Source organism: Entamoeba invadens (assembly GCF_000330505.1).
Source record: "Entamoeba invadens IP1 unplaced genomic scaffold scaff_1105074726225, whole genome shotgun sequence".
Taxonomy (NCBI): domain Eukaryota; phylum Evosea; order Mastigamoebida; family Endamoebidae; genus Entamoeba; species Entamoeba invadens.
Window position 1 is genome coordinate 265,447 of NW_004191814.1, and position 12,362 is coordinate 277,808.

Genomic DNA, 12,362 nt, shown 5'->3' on the forward strand with positions numbered 1-12,362 from the left:
ATATATATATAATATAATAATATAATAATAATAATATAATAATAATAGTAATATAATAATATAATATTACGTCACGTTTGATTATAAATTGTAAGGTTCTGTATTCTTAAGAATCCACTGTTGAGTCTCTTTGTCGACTAAGGGGAGAATATCTTCTCGTATCTTCTGATTATACCAATTCAACCATTCCACTTGACTTTTCTCCATTACACTGACATCGATTAAAGCTTGACTGAATGGTACATAAGTCAGTGGGACAAATTTTAAAGTGTGTTCTGTCTCCTTTGTAACAACAACCACATTCTCGAGTCGTACGCCCAACTCTTCATTGATATAAATCCCTGGTTCTATACTTGTCACCATTCCTTCTTTTAATGGTTGAGCCATTCCAATCAACGGTGGGCATTGATGACACAATGAATAGTACCCGACACCATGCCCCGTGGCATGATTATAGTCCCATTCTGGATTTTCAGTGGTAATAGTTTTCCTGACGTATTCGTTGTCCAATTCATTTGAATTTGTGTCTTTATCAAACACTGCTTTGTGGAGATTAATCGAACTCTTTAATACGGTCGTATACACTCGTTTCATTCTCTCACTCGGCACTTTGAAGTGATACGTTCGCGACACATCAGTGGTGCAGCCATCACTGTATTGACTCCCAATGTCAAATAAGAGCATCTTGTCCCAGTTCACTTCACTCTTTTCAGTCTTTGTTGGCTCATAGTGGATCACAGCCGCATTCTTCCCCGACGAGATGATGGAAGGGAAACTTGGTCCGTCATATGTCTTTTGTTTGCTTCTGATCTTCTCAAGTAACTCAACAAACTCCCATTCATCCGCCGACTTCATTTCTTGTGATCTTTTCTCGACTTCATTAAAGAACGTGCAGAGCGACGCAGAGTCTCTAGTATGGATCTTCTTCAAGTTTTCTATTTCTTTTGTCGTCTTAATTGGTCGCTCAAGAATTTCAAAGCGTTGGTTCAGTGTGAATGACTCGTCTTGTTTGATGATCAAAAAGACTTTGAGGTTTGTGAATTCCGCATTGAACGCCACGACGGGCCCTTCGAGAAGTGATCCCATTTTCTCATTAAAAGAGGTATATGGGTACACTTCAACTTTCGCTTCAATTAACTCTGTAAAGCTTTGTATCTTCTCTTTCTCTTCACTGCGCCCAATGAACAAATAACTTTTACTCTGCGTTATAACACCATATGCATAGGCCAATGGGGCATAGGGAATATCTTTTCCTCGGACATTAAACGTCCACGCGACATCGTCGATGTCCGTCAAGACCACAGTGTCGTTCTGATACGCTCGGATCATATTCAACTTCTCGGAAACGGTATTCCCACTTGTAAATTCCTTCACATCTCCAAGTGTTAAACTGGTCGGATTGATCTCCGAGAAGATGTCGATATCTTCAAAAGCTATACTATTGTCGATATAGACGGGACTCGATGTATTAAAGTCACAAGCAGCGTGAATGGCAAAGGAATATTTCTTGATGAAATTCATCGGTCGGATAACAGTCTTGTCGCCCATATGAAAGATAGTCCAATACTTGGGAAGGGTCTTCTCTGCCTGCAAGTAGTATCTCCCATCTACCCAGATATTAGCACTGTCTTTTGTAATGACTATCGACACATTCTCCCCTGTAAACCCACAGAGGTATTGAATACGTTGAAAAGAAGGGTGAACAAATTCTGTCATTTGACTATCCCCAAGACGTTGATAGTAATGTGTGATTTGATGTTTCTTCATAGCAGCTCTGAACAATGCCAGTCTTTCTTTGTATACTTCCATTCTAATATTTTCTAGTTAATAAGTTCATCTTTTTATCTTTAATTATAACATTTGTTTGACTTTTTTAAATAATAAAATATGTTATATAATATGTTATTTAATATAGTTTAATATATAGTTTAATATATAGTTTTATATAAATATGGTATTAAATAGTAAGTAGTATACTAAAAATAATAGTAAAAAATAATAGTAAAATATATACTATAATTAAAACTATTAAATATATAAAAAAAAATGATATAAAAATTCATTCAATCAGTGTAATTTTCTTTCCATATTGACGAATCCGATGCCATAGCAACTTAAAATGGTTGTTTTATTAGTTTCGTCCCACTTTGCTTGGAACATCACGCCCGCCAATTCTTTAATTGATCTCAAACATTCGACGGTCTGTTGAGTCAAATCGCCGAGTCTTAATTTACTCACGTTTTCGGAACAAATGACCATCATAATCAAAGCCCAAGATTGATGCATCACATCGACACACCCCCCTTCAGCAACTTCTTTTAAAAGCATACACGCGACTTTTTGTCCGATATCTTCCGGGACGTCGCCGGCTTCGCCGAAGAGTTCTGTTGAAATTAACGAGCCATTAATAGAACTTGCTGTTAATGTTACGCCATATCCGGGACATTTTCCGGCATCTTTTCCTTTCCAGTGATCCGTTGTTATATAGACGTCTTGTAAGTAATCGGAAAGGACTAACTTTGCGGCTTCCCCCATACGATTGACCATTTGTGGCGAGATTTTTGTCGAATATGCAACACCACGGACGGACCTGATTAATCCAAGTTCAGTCAAATCGATTGGGTGAAACTCTTTGACAGGGACAGTTGTCACTACAACTTCCCCTTCTCCTACAGGAAGTGGCCCACGCTTAATAATTTTCACATTCATCGAGTCTTCCGGTATCCCAAATTTCGTGAGTAACGGAATGGTAGTCGATCGGATGATATCGACAGACAAATCATCATTTGCATTTGTCACTCCCGTCAAATGGACTTCGGTGGAGGTCTTTGAAAATGGTAAAATTAATAATAAAGGAACTATATAATACCCTAAGGACCGACTGTGGTGACACGCATGAGTGACACTCCTTCCATTGACGGAACCCGGTCGATATAAAAACATAGTCCCCGTCTTACTAATATCGATCTCAGCACCATCAGTCACTTCCGATATCAATTTCAAAAAATCAGTCTCGTAGTCCCGTAACCCTGGGGACATGTCATTCTCACGGATCCGTGTGACTCGGATCGTCTGCCCTAAAAGCGTCGAAAGGACTATTCGATGACGAAACGACTTGGAACCCTCTATTTCTATTGCCATGAAATTTGAAATACAGTGGAGGTATCCTTTTTTTTGGTTATTAATTTATAGGGTTATCATCTCTATTAACGTATTGTTCAGTGTTGTTAATAAATAATATTATTTCTTATTTATTTAACGAGCTTGTAAGTTTTTTTATTATAATTATAGATATAGTTAATTGTATTATATTTTCATTGGTTAAGATTTTACTTCAATTTTTTTTTGAAATATTTTAGATGTCCAACTCTACTCGGTAATTACAAACAACAACAAATTCCACTCAAACGTTAATTAAAATAAAAAAAACACAAAAATTCGTTAAATATTTTTTTTATTTTAATTGTAAAAAATTTGTATTTTTTTTTTGAAATATTGATTTGTGTGAACTAGAAAATGATATAACATTCTTATAACAAAAAAAGGAAACTGGAAAAACATAATATTTCAACGATGCAACTGTTCTTATTTTTATTATTCGCCATTTTCTGTGTTGTCAAAGGAAACACCGAGGAGTTCGCGCTTAGCGACATCGACGACGAGCTCGACGACTTCGGAGACGCGGATTTCGATTTGAACGAGGACGACGACGAAATGGATGACGACGACCTTGACGACGAATACGACCTCGAACAAGAACAAGAAGGTGAAGCACCATCCTCTTCAGGTGGAAGTGCTCAGCAAGTAATTCTCGACGCAGAAAGAACACTTGCCAAAATGGCTACTTTCCCTTATTCAAAGGAATTCATGTGAAGATAAAGCAAATTATTTAGTGATTTGTTTTGTTTTACTGTTCCAACTCATACAGATACGTTATAAATAATACAGATACAATATAATTATAATAGATACAATATAGTTATAATAGATACAATTATTTATAATAGATATTTTACTTTATAATAGATATAATATAATTATATTATATCTGTATTATTTGTTTACTCAAAAAAAAGATCAAAAAACACTAGAAAGACCTAAATGTCGAAGAAGGAGAAGAGCGTATCATCTTCAAGTGGCTCGGTGTCGTCTTCATATTCATCTTCGTATTCGTCATACTCTTCGTCATATTCTTCATCTTACTCTTCGTATTCGTCAAGTTCTTCGAGTTCATCGAGTGTAAGTGACAACAATAGAGAACAGTTCAAGAGCGACGAGGAGTGGAGTCTTGACGAGAATTTTGAGAAGTATGAGCAAATCTTCAAAGAGAAACAGAAAACGTGTGATTTAAAAAAATGAGATAGTCGAAAATAGAGCGATTAAAATTGACTTTTTCGATAATTGATTGTTGGTAAAGTTTTGGAGTGTAACCGTCATGAAGTCCAACGAGAAGTAAATTAAAACGTGTCGAAGTTGTTTGCATAAATGACGACGAGTCTTCCTAAGACCACTAAAACAATGAAAAGATAGTACAACATTTTTTGATAGCCAAGACTTTCATTTTGTTCGACGTATTTGTTAGCGTTGATCGGTTTAATCGTCAGCGATTTTTTGAAGTACCTATTTGTCAGTTTTATTTCATAGTCGATCATATCAAGACAAACTTATAAGCAAAATAACAGAGAAGTGGAGTAATTAAAATAACTTCAGTGTAATCCCCAGCTATCAAAAATGAGAGTGTTGTTAAGACGGTGAAAAGGACTTCGAGTTTAATGAAAGGGTTCATCGCATTACTAAAATCAATTTGATTGATTAACTCTTGTTTTAATTCATCCACCGTCATCGCAAAGTGATAGTTAAGGACTATGTTCACCGACAAAAAAAGAAAAGAAAGCACAATGTCAAAGATGTGGTAGAAATCTTGCATCCTTGTTTTCTATTTTTGAGTTCTGAAGCAATTATAACATTTGGAATTACCAAATTAATTACACAGCTTTATCGACATACGTTGGTGTTATCATAATTATGAAAAACACCTTCATATTCAAGTTTGATGCTTTTGTAGTTATTCTGAAATAAAGGTAACAAGATACAAACACTTAAAGTGATTATTAAGGGTAAAGAGTTGTATCAAAACATAATGCATTTCATATACTATAATTGAATAAAAGTAAATAATAAAACTAACTAGAAAAAATAGAGAGTTCATAACATCGTGATAAGTTTGGAGAATAGCGACGACGATGCTCCAGATACATTCGACACTATTGGGTTGTTGGCGCTCGGCAACAAACTTCGTAGTATATCAAGGATGGTCTTTGTATATGGCTTATTTACAAAGAGCTCCGCAAAGACCATGTCAAACACCTCCCTATACGATCCACTCATCTACTTGTTAGTACTGTCATTCCAAAATTCTTAAAAACAAACGTTGTACTTATAAAACGGCTCGATATTGAATTTCTCGTTTAAGAGTGTAATGTTTGTATATGCAAGTGTACAAGACTTCATATCGACTGTACACCCTCCTTTAAACGACGCCCTTGCCAAGAAAATGTGGTTTTGAGGAAACGGCGATTTTTCCAATTTGATTTGGTCACCAATTTTTGTCATAATTCGAATGTTGGCTGAGCTGTAATTCACTTTGACAAGAACACAATTGAAAAAAACGTCGATTTCTTTTACAGGCTCGGTGCACTGGTCGGGGATGTATGAAACTTTTTTGAACGAGACTTGGCTGTCTTTTTTGTTTGGTTGTGTGAATTCAACAATATTGTCTTCTGTTTTCTCGTTTTTGATTTTGTCGTAATTCCTCACAAAGAAATGAAATTCGTCAATTTCAAAATAAGTGGTTTCGCTTTCATCGTCAAACTCTTCCTTCCTTCCATTTTTGATATCAAATTTCAACACAACGGTTGTTTCGATGGTGCCCACGTTAAACAACGCATCCGACAAAGTTATATCTTCCACGTGTATTCGCTTAAATAATATAACTCTTTTATCTTGTTTCTTCGCTATGCCGCATGTTTTTTCCTCCACCAAAGTGTTTTTTTCTTTTGTCGAGGTGGTTTCCTCGACTCCTTTAATTTCTTTGCTTTGATTTTTGTTCACTAATGGTGTGTCTGCGATCACAGCCGTTTTTAATAAATCATCCACATGAAGTTGTTTCGTTCCAAGAAGCCGGTACGTCTCGTCGACAATTTTCAGTCTATCATCTGGGAAGGGAGACAACACACACGCCCTACTATCAGCAACACTTTCCACTCTCTCAAAACACACCATCGTTTCTTCTTTGAACTCGTCACGCTTGGTGTAGTCACGGGATTTTTTGTGTGTCTTCTCAAGAGACATAAAAAGGGTCGACAGCATTATTTTGACGTCCTTCGTCTGCAGACAAGCAGAAACATTTAGAACAGGCAATTCCACTTGTTCCAACAAACTTGTTTTAACAAAGCGGATAGGGCCTTCTGTCTTGACATCGAGTTGGTTGTTGATCTTAATTTTGTTAGGAAACAAGAGGAGAGTAAATGCAGTTTTGTCTTTCAAAATTTTGGTTTTGATATTTGCCATTTCAACGTGAAAGTTTTCATAAGAAAATTTCATTTTGTCAGTGGTCAAGTGAATTTCCGTGTTGATTTTTTCTTCTTCAGAGAATGCAATCAAATCCATAAATTCCCTCAATACTTCAAAAACACCCTTTTCACTGTTCGCCGAACAATTTTTTTCGTTTGAAATTTCATTCGTTTCCTCGTCTTTTCCAATTCGCAAAAGAGTGATTTTCCCGGTGATTAACCGCTTGACTGGTGGAATGATATATTTCACGTTTCGGTAGAAATTACTTTTGTAATCATCTGCGATATTGTCGAATATTTTTTTGTTGATTTTTGACTTTTTGTGAACAACAAAACAGTCTGACTCGACTTCAAAACTGTCAAGGTGAATTTGTATATCCACGTGAATACACATAACTCCGCTCCCAAACAAGTCGCTTGTTGCAAGGATTTGAACAGTCCCCATTTTGTCTTCATTGGTTGTACCACTTTGTTCCACACAAATTCCTTTGACACTGATATCATAGAAATCGATGTTTTTCACAACCACATCGTTTTTGTCGACAAACGGAAGAACACAGTCTTCGCTTATTCCATTGCCATCGACTTTCAAACTTTTAATTTCTTCTTGGACGTCTTCTTGCTCAACGAAGAAAAAGAACTTCAACAAATCGTTGAGGTGTCCGACAATCTTTGAGTCGTATATTTTGATGTTTTCGATTGTTATCTTATAGCAATTCTTCCCAAATCTAATATAATTGTTCAAGACATCGTCGATGCTGTACATATCTTTTTGAAGCTTGTCGTTCTCGTTGTACATTTCCTCCACAAAACACTTCTTATAAAAAGAGACGTGGCGTTTCTCTAAAGCGTTGTCCCCAATCGCAAAATCAAAAGACGAAACTTCGCACGTTAAAATATCGAGAAAACTCTCTCCGGTTTGTTCTTGCACAATCAGCCGCGCGTTTTTGTCGCCTTTCTTACACAACGAGAACTTATCGACTTTTCCGTTCTTCCACGTAACCTTGATTCCATCGGTGTTTTCAATTCTTATGTTATAGAGGTTACTCATCCCTTTGATCTCAACCCCTTCAATGTAAATAGTGTCTTCTTTGTCCCCTTCTATTCCCCTTGACCTTCTTTCTTCATCTCTTCCATTGACAATATCCCAAAATATCTCGAAGAAGTTGCCTTTCAAAGTGTCTATGTCCACCTTGATTTTGCCTTTAAAGAAGGATTCATCAGAAATGGCCGAGTGAATTTCCCACCATTCTTTCTCTTTATATTCCGTTGCCACGTCACCAGATTCAACTTCATTCCGCTCGCTCATCAAATACTCATTTTTCAGATTTTTATTTTTCAAAAATTTTGTTTTTTATAAAATAAAATGATGTTAATTTCTCATCAAAAACTTGAAAACGTCAAAGTGAAACTGTATAAACACCTTTTTTAAACGTCAAAGTGTCATACGAAAATCTCCATACGCAAAACTTCAGAAACGACACAACACGTTTTACCAACACTTATGAATTGAATAAAGAATTAACCAATACATTACTAATAAAATAGTAAATTAATAGTAAACAATTGAATTGGATTAAGCAAAGATATGTTGAAGGTTGACGTTGTTGTTATCATATACACCAGTCATCCTATAGTGGTACCGATCGGGGGACGAAAGAGTAAATCCATAGTGGAAGAAAGTGTTACAACCGGCCACAAAGAGACAGTTGACTAAAAACTGTTGTATCGTTTTGATGATTGCCTTGTCCTCTCCGTTGATGTTTGTGTTGCGCAACTCCACAGAACACTCGGCAATGATCATTGAGATGTACTTTCCCTTTTCACAGAGAGGCTTTATATAGTCTGAGAGTAAGTCGTCAAAAATCGAATCTCGTTTGGATAGACAGGCATCACGGAACGACGTGAAGAAACATGGATCACACACAGAAAAAGATTGAACTATTTTGTGAGAAAGTTTCTCTTTCATTACGCCATAGGAATAAAAGTCAAGAGTCCGTTGTGACTTTCCATAATGATCTGAGAAAGAAATTGGTAACAGGTTGTTCGAAATCACATAGCGAATAATCTTGTGAAAGTGAGAGGTCTGGATCGTCATTTGAGTTTCAAGTTTCGGTTCCAAAGTTACATGGCTACAACATCACTTTTGGGAGGAATTGACAAAACTCAACATGGACTCAAATAGTTTTCAAAAATAATTCTATTGTTATTTATTTATAGTTATGTCGATTTTTGTATCATTTTGAGGTTTGCAGATTTGGGAAGCATAGTTTAATTAATTTGTTCACTAATAGAATTTTTTATTATTATCGCTTTATATTTTTTATTAATCGTATCATAATATTAAACGATTTAATTTACTATAATCAAATGTGTCAAGAGATATTTAAATTATCGGGAAATAAATTTTAAATATAAAAATTATTATTATTAGTATAAATCAACGTATCGTTTAATTTTACTAAAAATAATTACTATTTATAACAACATATTAAGAATTTCTACCGATAAAAATGAAAAAAAGGTTCATACCTAAAAAGAAATGATGTTTAATAATATAATAACTATATAGTATACAAATTATAAAGAATAGTTTTTATTATACAAATACTATTCAAAAAAATGGATAAAAAGAACAAACTTAAAATAGAACAATATTATCGCAAAATAATAATATTATTACCACATTATAGTTAACAATGATAATTAAGTTTAGTTTTATTTGATTTTTCGGGAAATTTTATTAAATGAAAATATTAAAGAATACTATTTCTAAAACAATCCGACTTCTAAAAACATTTTACAAAAATAAACAAAGAGTAAAAAATCACATTTCGACGCGCTTCTAGCAATGCCCACCAATTTGGGAAATGAGGTCTGTTTGATTTTGACAACCTATATTTGTTAATTCCATAATAACAGAATATAGTTTTATTGTGTTGATCCCGTATTATTAGCCAGAATCAGTGGAAAAAGAACAAATGAGATACTACGACTGTTGAAATGAAGAACTCAATAGAAGTCATGCACTTTTGGGTTTGTACTGATTCCCTTTTATTAATAATAAATCAAAAAAGTCCAACAAAAACGGGAATGAAACATTTCTTTTCCATCTCAAACAATATCGTCTCAAAAGTTCGACTAATTTGTGTAGCTTTTGAGTATTTGAGTAGAACGCTTAACTCTTCATTTTACCCACAAAATCGGGAAATTAGGCTACGAATAGGACGCTTTTTACTTTTTCGACGAGTATAACGTATTAGTCTTCACATAAGAGAACAACACAAGGGGTGCCTTTTCTCACCAAAAAAGGAGTGGAACCTTCCCATTTTCTTCTTGAAAAGTGTTGTGTCAGAACTCATTAACATGTTAGATTGTCATTGTTACACCGCACCACTTAATAGTCTTGTAGAAGTCTATCGTCAATTGAAGGTATGGAGTGATAGTACTGACTATACAATACTCTTCGACTCCTCAACATCTGATTGGACTCTCAACTCCGATCAGTTCGCGCAAAGGGTATTAAACAAGCAGAACCTTTTCTTTGTTGTCATCGATGAGAACAACAACATCTTTGGGGGCTATAAAAAGTCTGTAGTGAAATCAGAGGATGACTTTCTCAAAGACAAAGGGGCTTATCTCTTCACTATGAATGTCTACGGTACCGTTGGAATACCTTTAAAGTGCGTTTTAACTCAAAGCAGTGCAAAAGACTCTTTCTTTTTGGGTTCAAAGAGAAATAGCATCCTCTTTGCTTTCGGTAAAGGCGACTTGGTCGTTTACAAAAAAGACGTCGGAAAACGAGGAATCTGTTTACAATGTTCCTTCGACTATTACAATGCTCCTGTCGTTCTTTGTGGGACAACACGGTTCGTCCCACAGCGTGTACTTGTTGTTGAAATGTTGAATTAATATATTTATTGAGTATAGTACCGAGTTATAGTAATTTTATTAGTAAATTAATTATAAAAAGCACACACTATAATATATAATAATTATAATAAATATATAATAAATATATAATAAATATATAATAAATATATAATAAATATAGATGGATAAATATTGAACCCGAACCTGCCACGTCACAATAACAAAAACAACAAAATGTTATTCTTATGGTTTTTGTTTATAATATTGTTAATAATTAAAAACTATACATTTGTTAATAACATTTCCCGTGTTTTAATTATTATATGCAAAGATATTAAGTCGGGTTTTTCTTTAAACGGAATTGAAAAATTTCAATTAATCCTTATGAGGTTTCTTTTCATCTTTTTTGAGTTGATTACGGTTTATTACAAATCGCAATTTCTTTCTCTTGGACGCTTCATCAACCAATTTAGAAGTTTTAGTAGCCCTTTTTCCTTTGCATTTAATAATCTTTGGATCTTTTATCTCTCCTTTTGAATACACGTTGGTGTCTTCTTTCAAACTTTCTATTGTCTTAATGAACTCTTCTGTCTTGCTCGCGATGGTTTTTCTTCTTAAAAGGGAACCAACACTAAATAGTTTCTTCCTCAAATCTTCTTTTGTCATGTTTGTTGTCAAGTTAGTAGTCACGACGCGGTGGTAGCATTGGCAACTTTGTTCTTTTAGCACAGAAGTACCAAAATCGTTTTTTGTCAGATATGGAGATTCATTTGGGCACGATTCAATTGAAACAAGACAATTATTAATAGTTCGAAAATATCCAGTTGGACATCTCTCATGATTTCCGAAACGTCTCGAAACTATTCTGTTGAAAAGTAAATGTGGACAAGGAACACCACTTGTCAAATAACCTTCACAATTGCAAGTGCAACAATCACCAACAACGCAATTGCTGATAGTAAGAGAAATGTGATAATTATTAATCAATTTGTCCAAAGTGAAGGTGTCAAGTTTACTAAGCAAATCTCTACTTACTAACAAATTTAGAGTTTTCGTGTGTGTTTCAGTCATTCCTGCTGTTTTCAAATTGGTCTGCCTTGCGTAGTTCATAAAAGACTCAATTGCTTCTTTCATGGTTGGGACTTTACATTTAAAAGATGCTTTAGCATGTGAAAAAATGACTCGACTACATTAGATGTCGAAAACAATCCCTGGTCAACTTGTGATGGCATATAATATTTGTTAGATTCATAAAGTTCAACTAAAAATTTCAAATTCGCATGTTCATCATTTTCAGGTGTTGTTTTCAACATTGTTCTGAGATTTAAATTAAAAGTGTCAACTGCACTTAATGTTTGTACATTTTGGATTGCATCCTTGATTTCATCACATTTCGTTGAATCATAAATCAAATTTAAAATAACTGTAATAAACTGCACTTCTCTTTGGAGCAAATTATCCACATTTAGAAACATTGAATAAAGTGATGTTTCCAACACACTTCCCTTTCCGTAATGAGTTTGAATGTTGCGAGAAATGTGTATGTAACAAAACCTGATTTTTACATTTTCACCAAACACGCATTTGAGTGCAAAAAATTGAGATTCGGAACGATCACACGAGAAACCCAAAGGAACTTTGTTACATTCTGACAATACCCGTTTTAACTCCGACAAATACAACACAAATGATTCTTTGGTCGAATTTGTGATAAAACCAAAAGACAGTGCTTGTATTTTCCCATTGATTTTAAATACAGTGGCCAACAATGGGCATCCAAACTTGTTAGTGCAATGAGTGTCATCAATGCAAATGCAACTACCATCATACTTACAGAGTCCTTCATTGTTAATTACAAATGAAGAAACGAAAATTTCGTTTTCGTCAACGTAAGTTGTTGAAGAGAAATCAGTTTGT

At 34.6% G+C, this 12,362-nt stretch overlaps 5 protein-coding genes across 5 annotated transcripts; 1 reads left to right on the forward strand and 4 right to left on the reverse strand.

Annotated features, from left to right (window-relative positions):
• Positions 1 to 81: 81 nt before the first annotated feature.
• Positions 82 to 1,809, reverse strand: EIN_409910 (xaa-pro dipeptidase, putative; the record flags this gene model as incomplete). The annotated part of the gene is made up of 1 exon (XM_004184970.1): positions 82 to 1,809. One exon carries the CDS (start codon positions 1,807 to 1,809, stop codon positions 82 to 84), a length of 1,728 nt encoding a protein of 575 aa, XP_004185018.1.
• Positions 1,810 to 2,067: 258 nt separating this feature from the next.
• Positions 2,068 to 3,141, reverse strand: EIN_409920 (RNA 3' terminal phosphate cyclase, putative; the record flags this gene model as incomplete). Its single annotated transcript, XM_004184971.1, has 1 exon — positions 2,068 to 3,141. One exon carries the CDS (start codon positions 3,139 to 3,141, stop codon positions 2,068 to 2,070), a length of 1,074 nt encoding a protein of 357 aa, XP_004185019.1.
• A 2,064-nt stretch (positions 3,142 to 5,205) lies between these two features.
• EIN_409930 (hypothetical protein) lies at positions 5,206 to 7,881 on the reverse strand (the record flags this gene model as incomplete). Its single annotated transcript, XM_004184972.1, has 2 exons — positions 5,206 to 5,388; positions 5,431 to 7,881. The coding sequence occupies 2 exons, from the start codon at positions 7,879 to 7,881 to the stop codon at positions 5,206 to 5,208; spliced, it is 2,634 nt and encodes an 877-aa protein (XP_004185020.1).
• Positions 7,882 to 8,148: 267 nt separating this feature from the next.
• On the reverse strand, positions 8,149 to 8,670 carry EIN_409940 (hypothetical protein; the record flags this gene model as incomplete). Its single annotated transcript, XM_004184973.1, has 1 exon — positions 8,149 to 8,670. One exon carries the CDS (start codon positions 8,668 to 8,670, stop codon positions 8,149 to 8,151), a length of 522 nt encoding a protein of 173 aa, XP_004185021.1.
• Positions 8,671 to 9,938: 1,268 nt separating this feature from the next.
• EIN_409950 (hypothetical protein) lies at positions 9,939 to 10,484 on the forward strand (the record flags this gene model as incomplete). The annotated part of the gene is made up of 1 exon (XM_004184974.1): positions 9,939 to 10,484. One exon carries the CDS (start codon positions 9,939 to 9,941, stop codon positions 10,482 to 10,484), a length of 546 nt encoding a protein of 181 aa, XP_004185022.1.
• Positions 10,485 to 12,362: the final 1,878 nt, after the last annotated feature.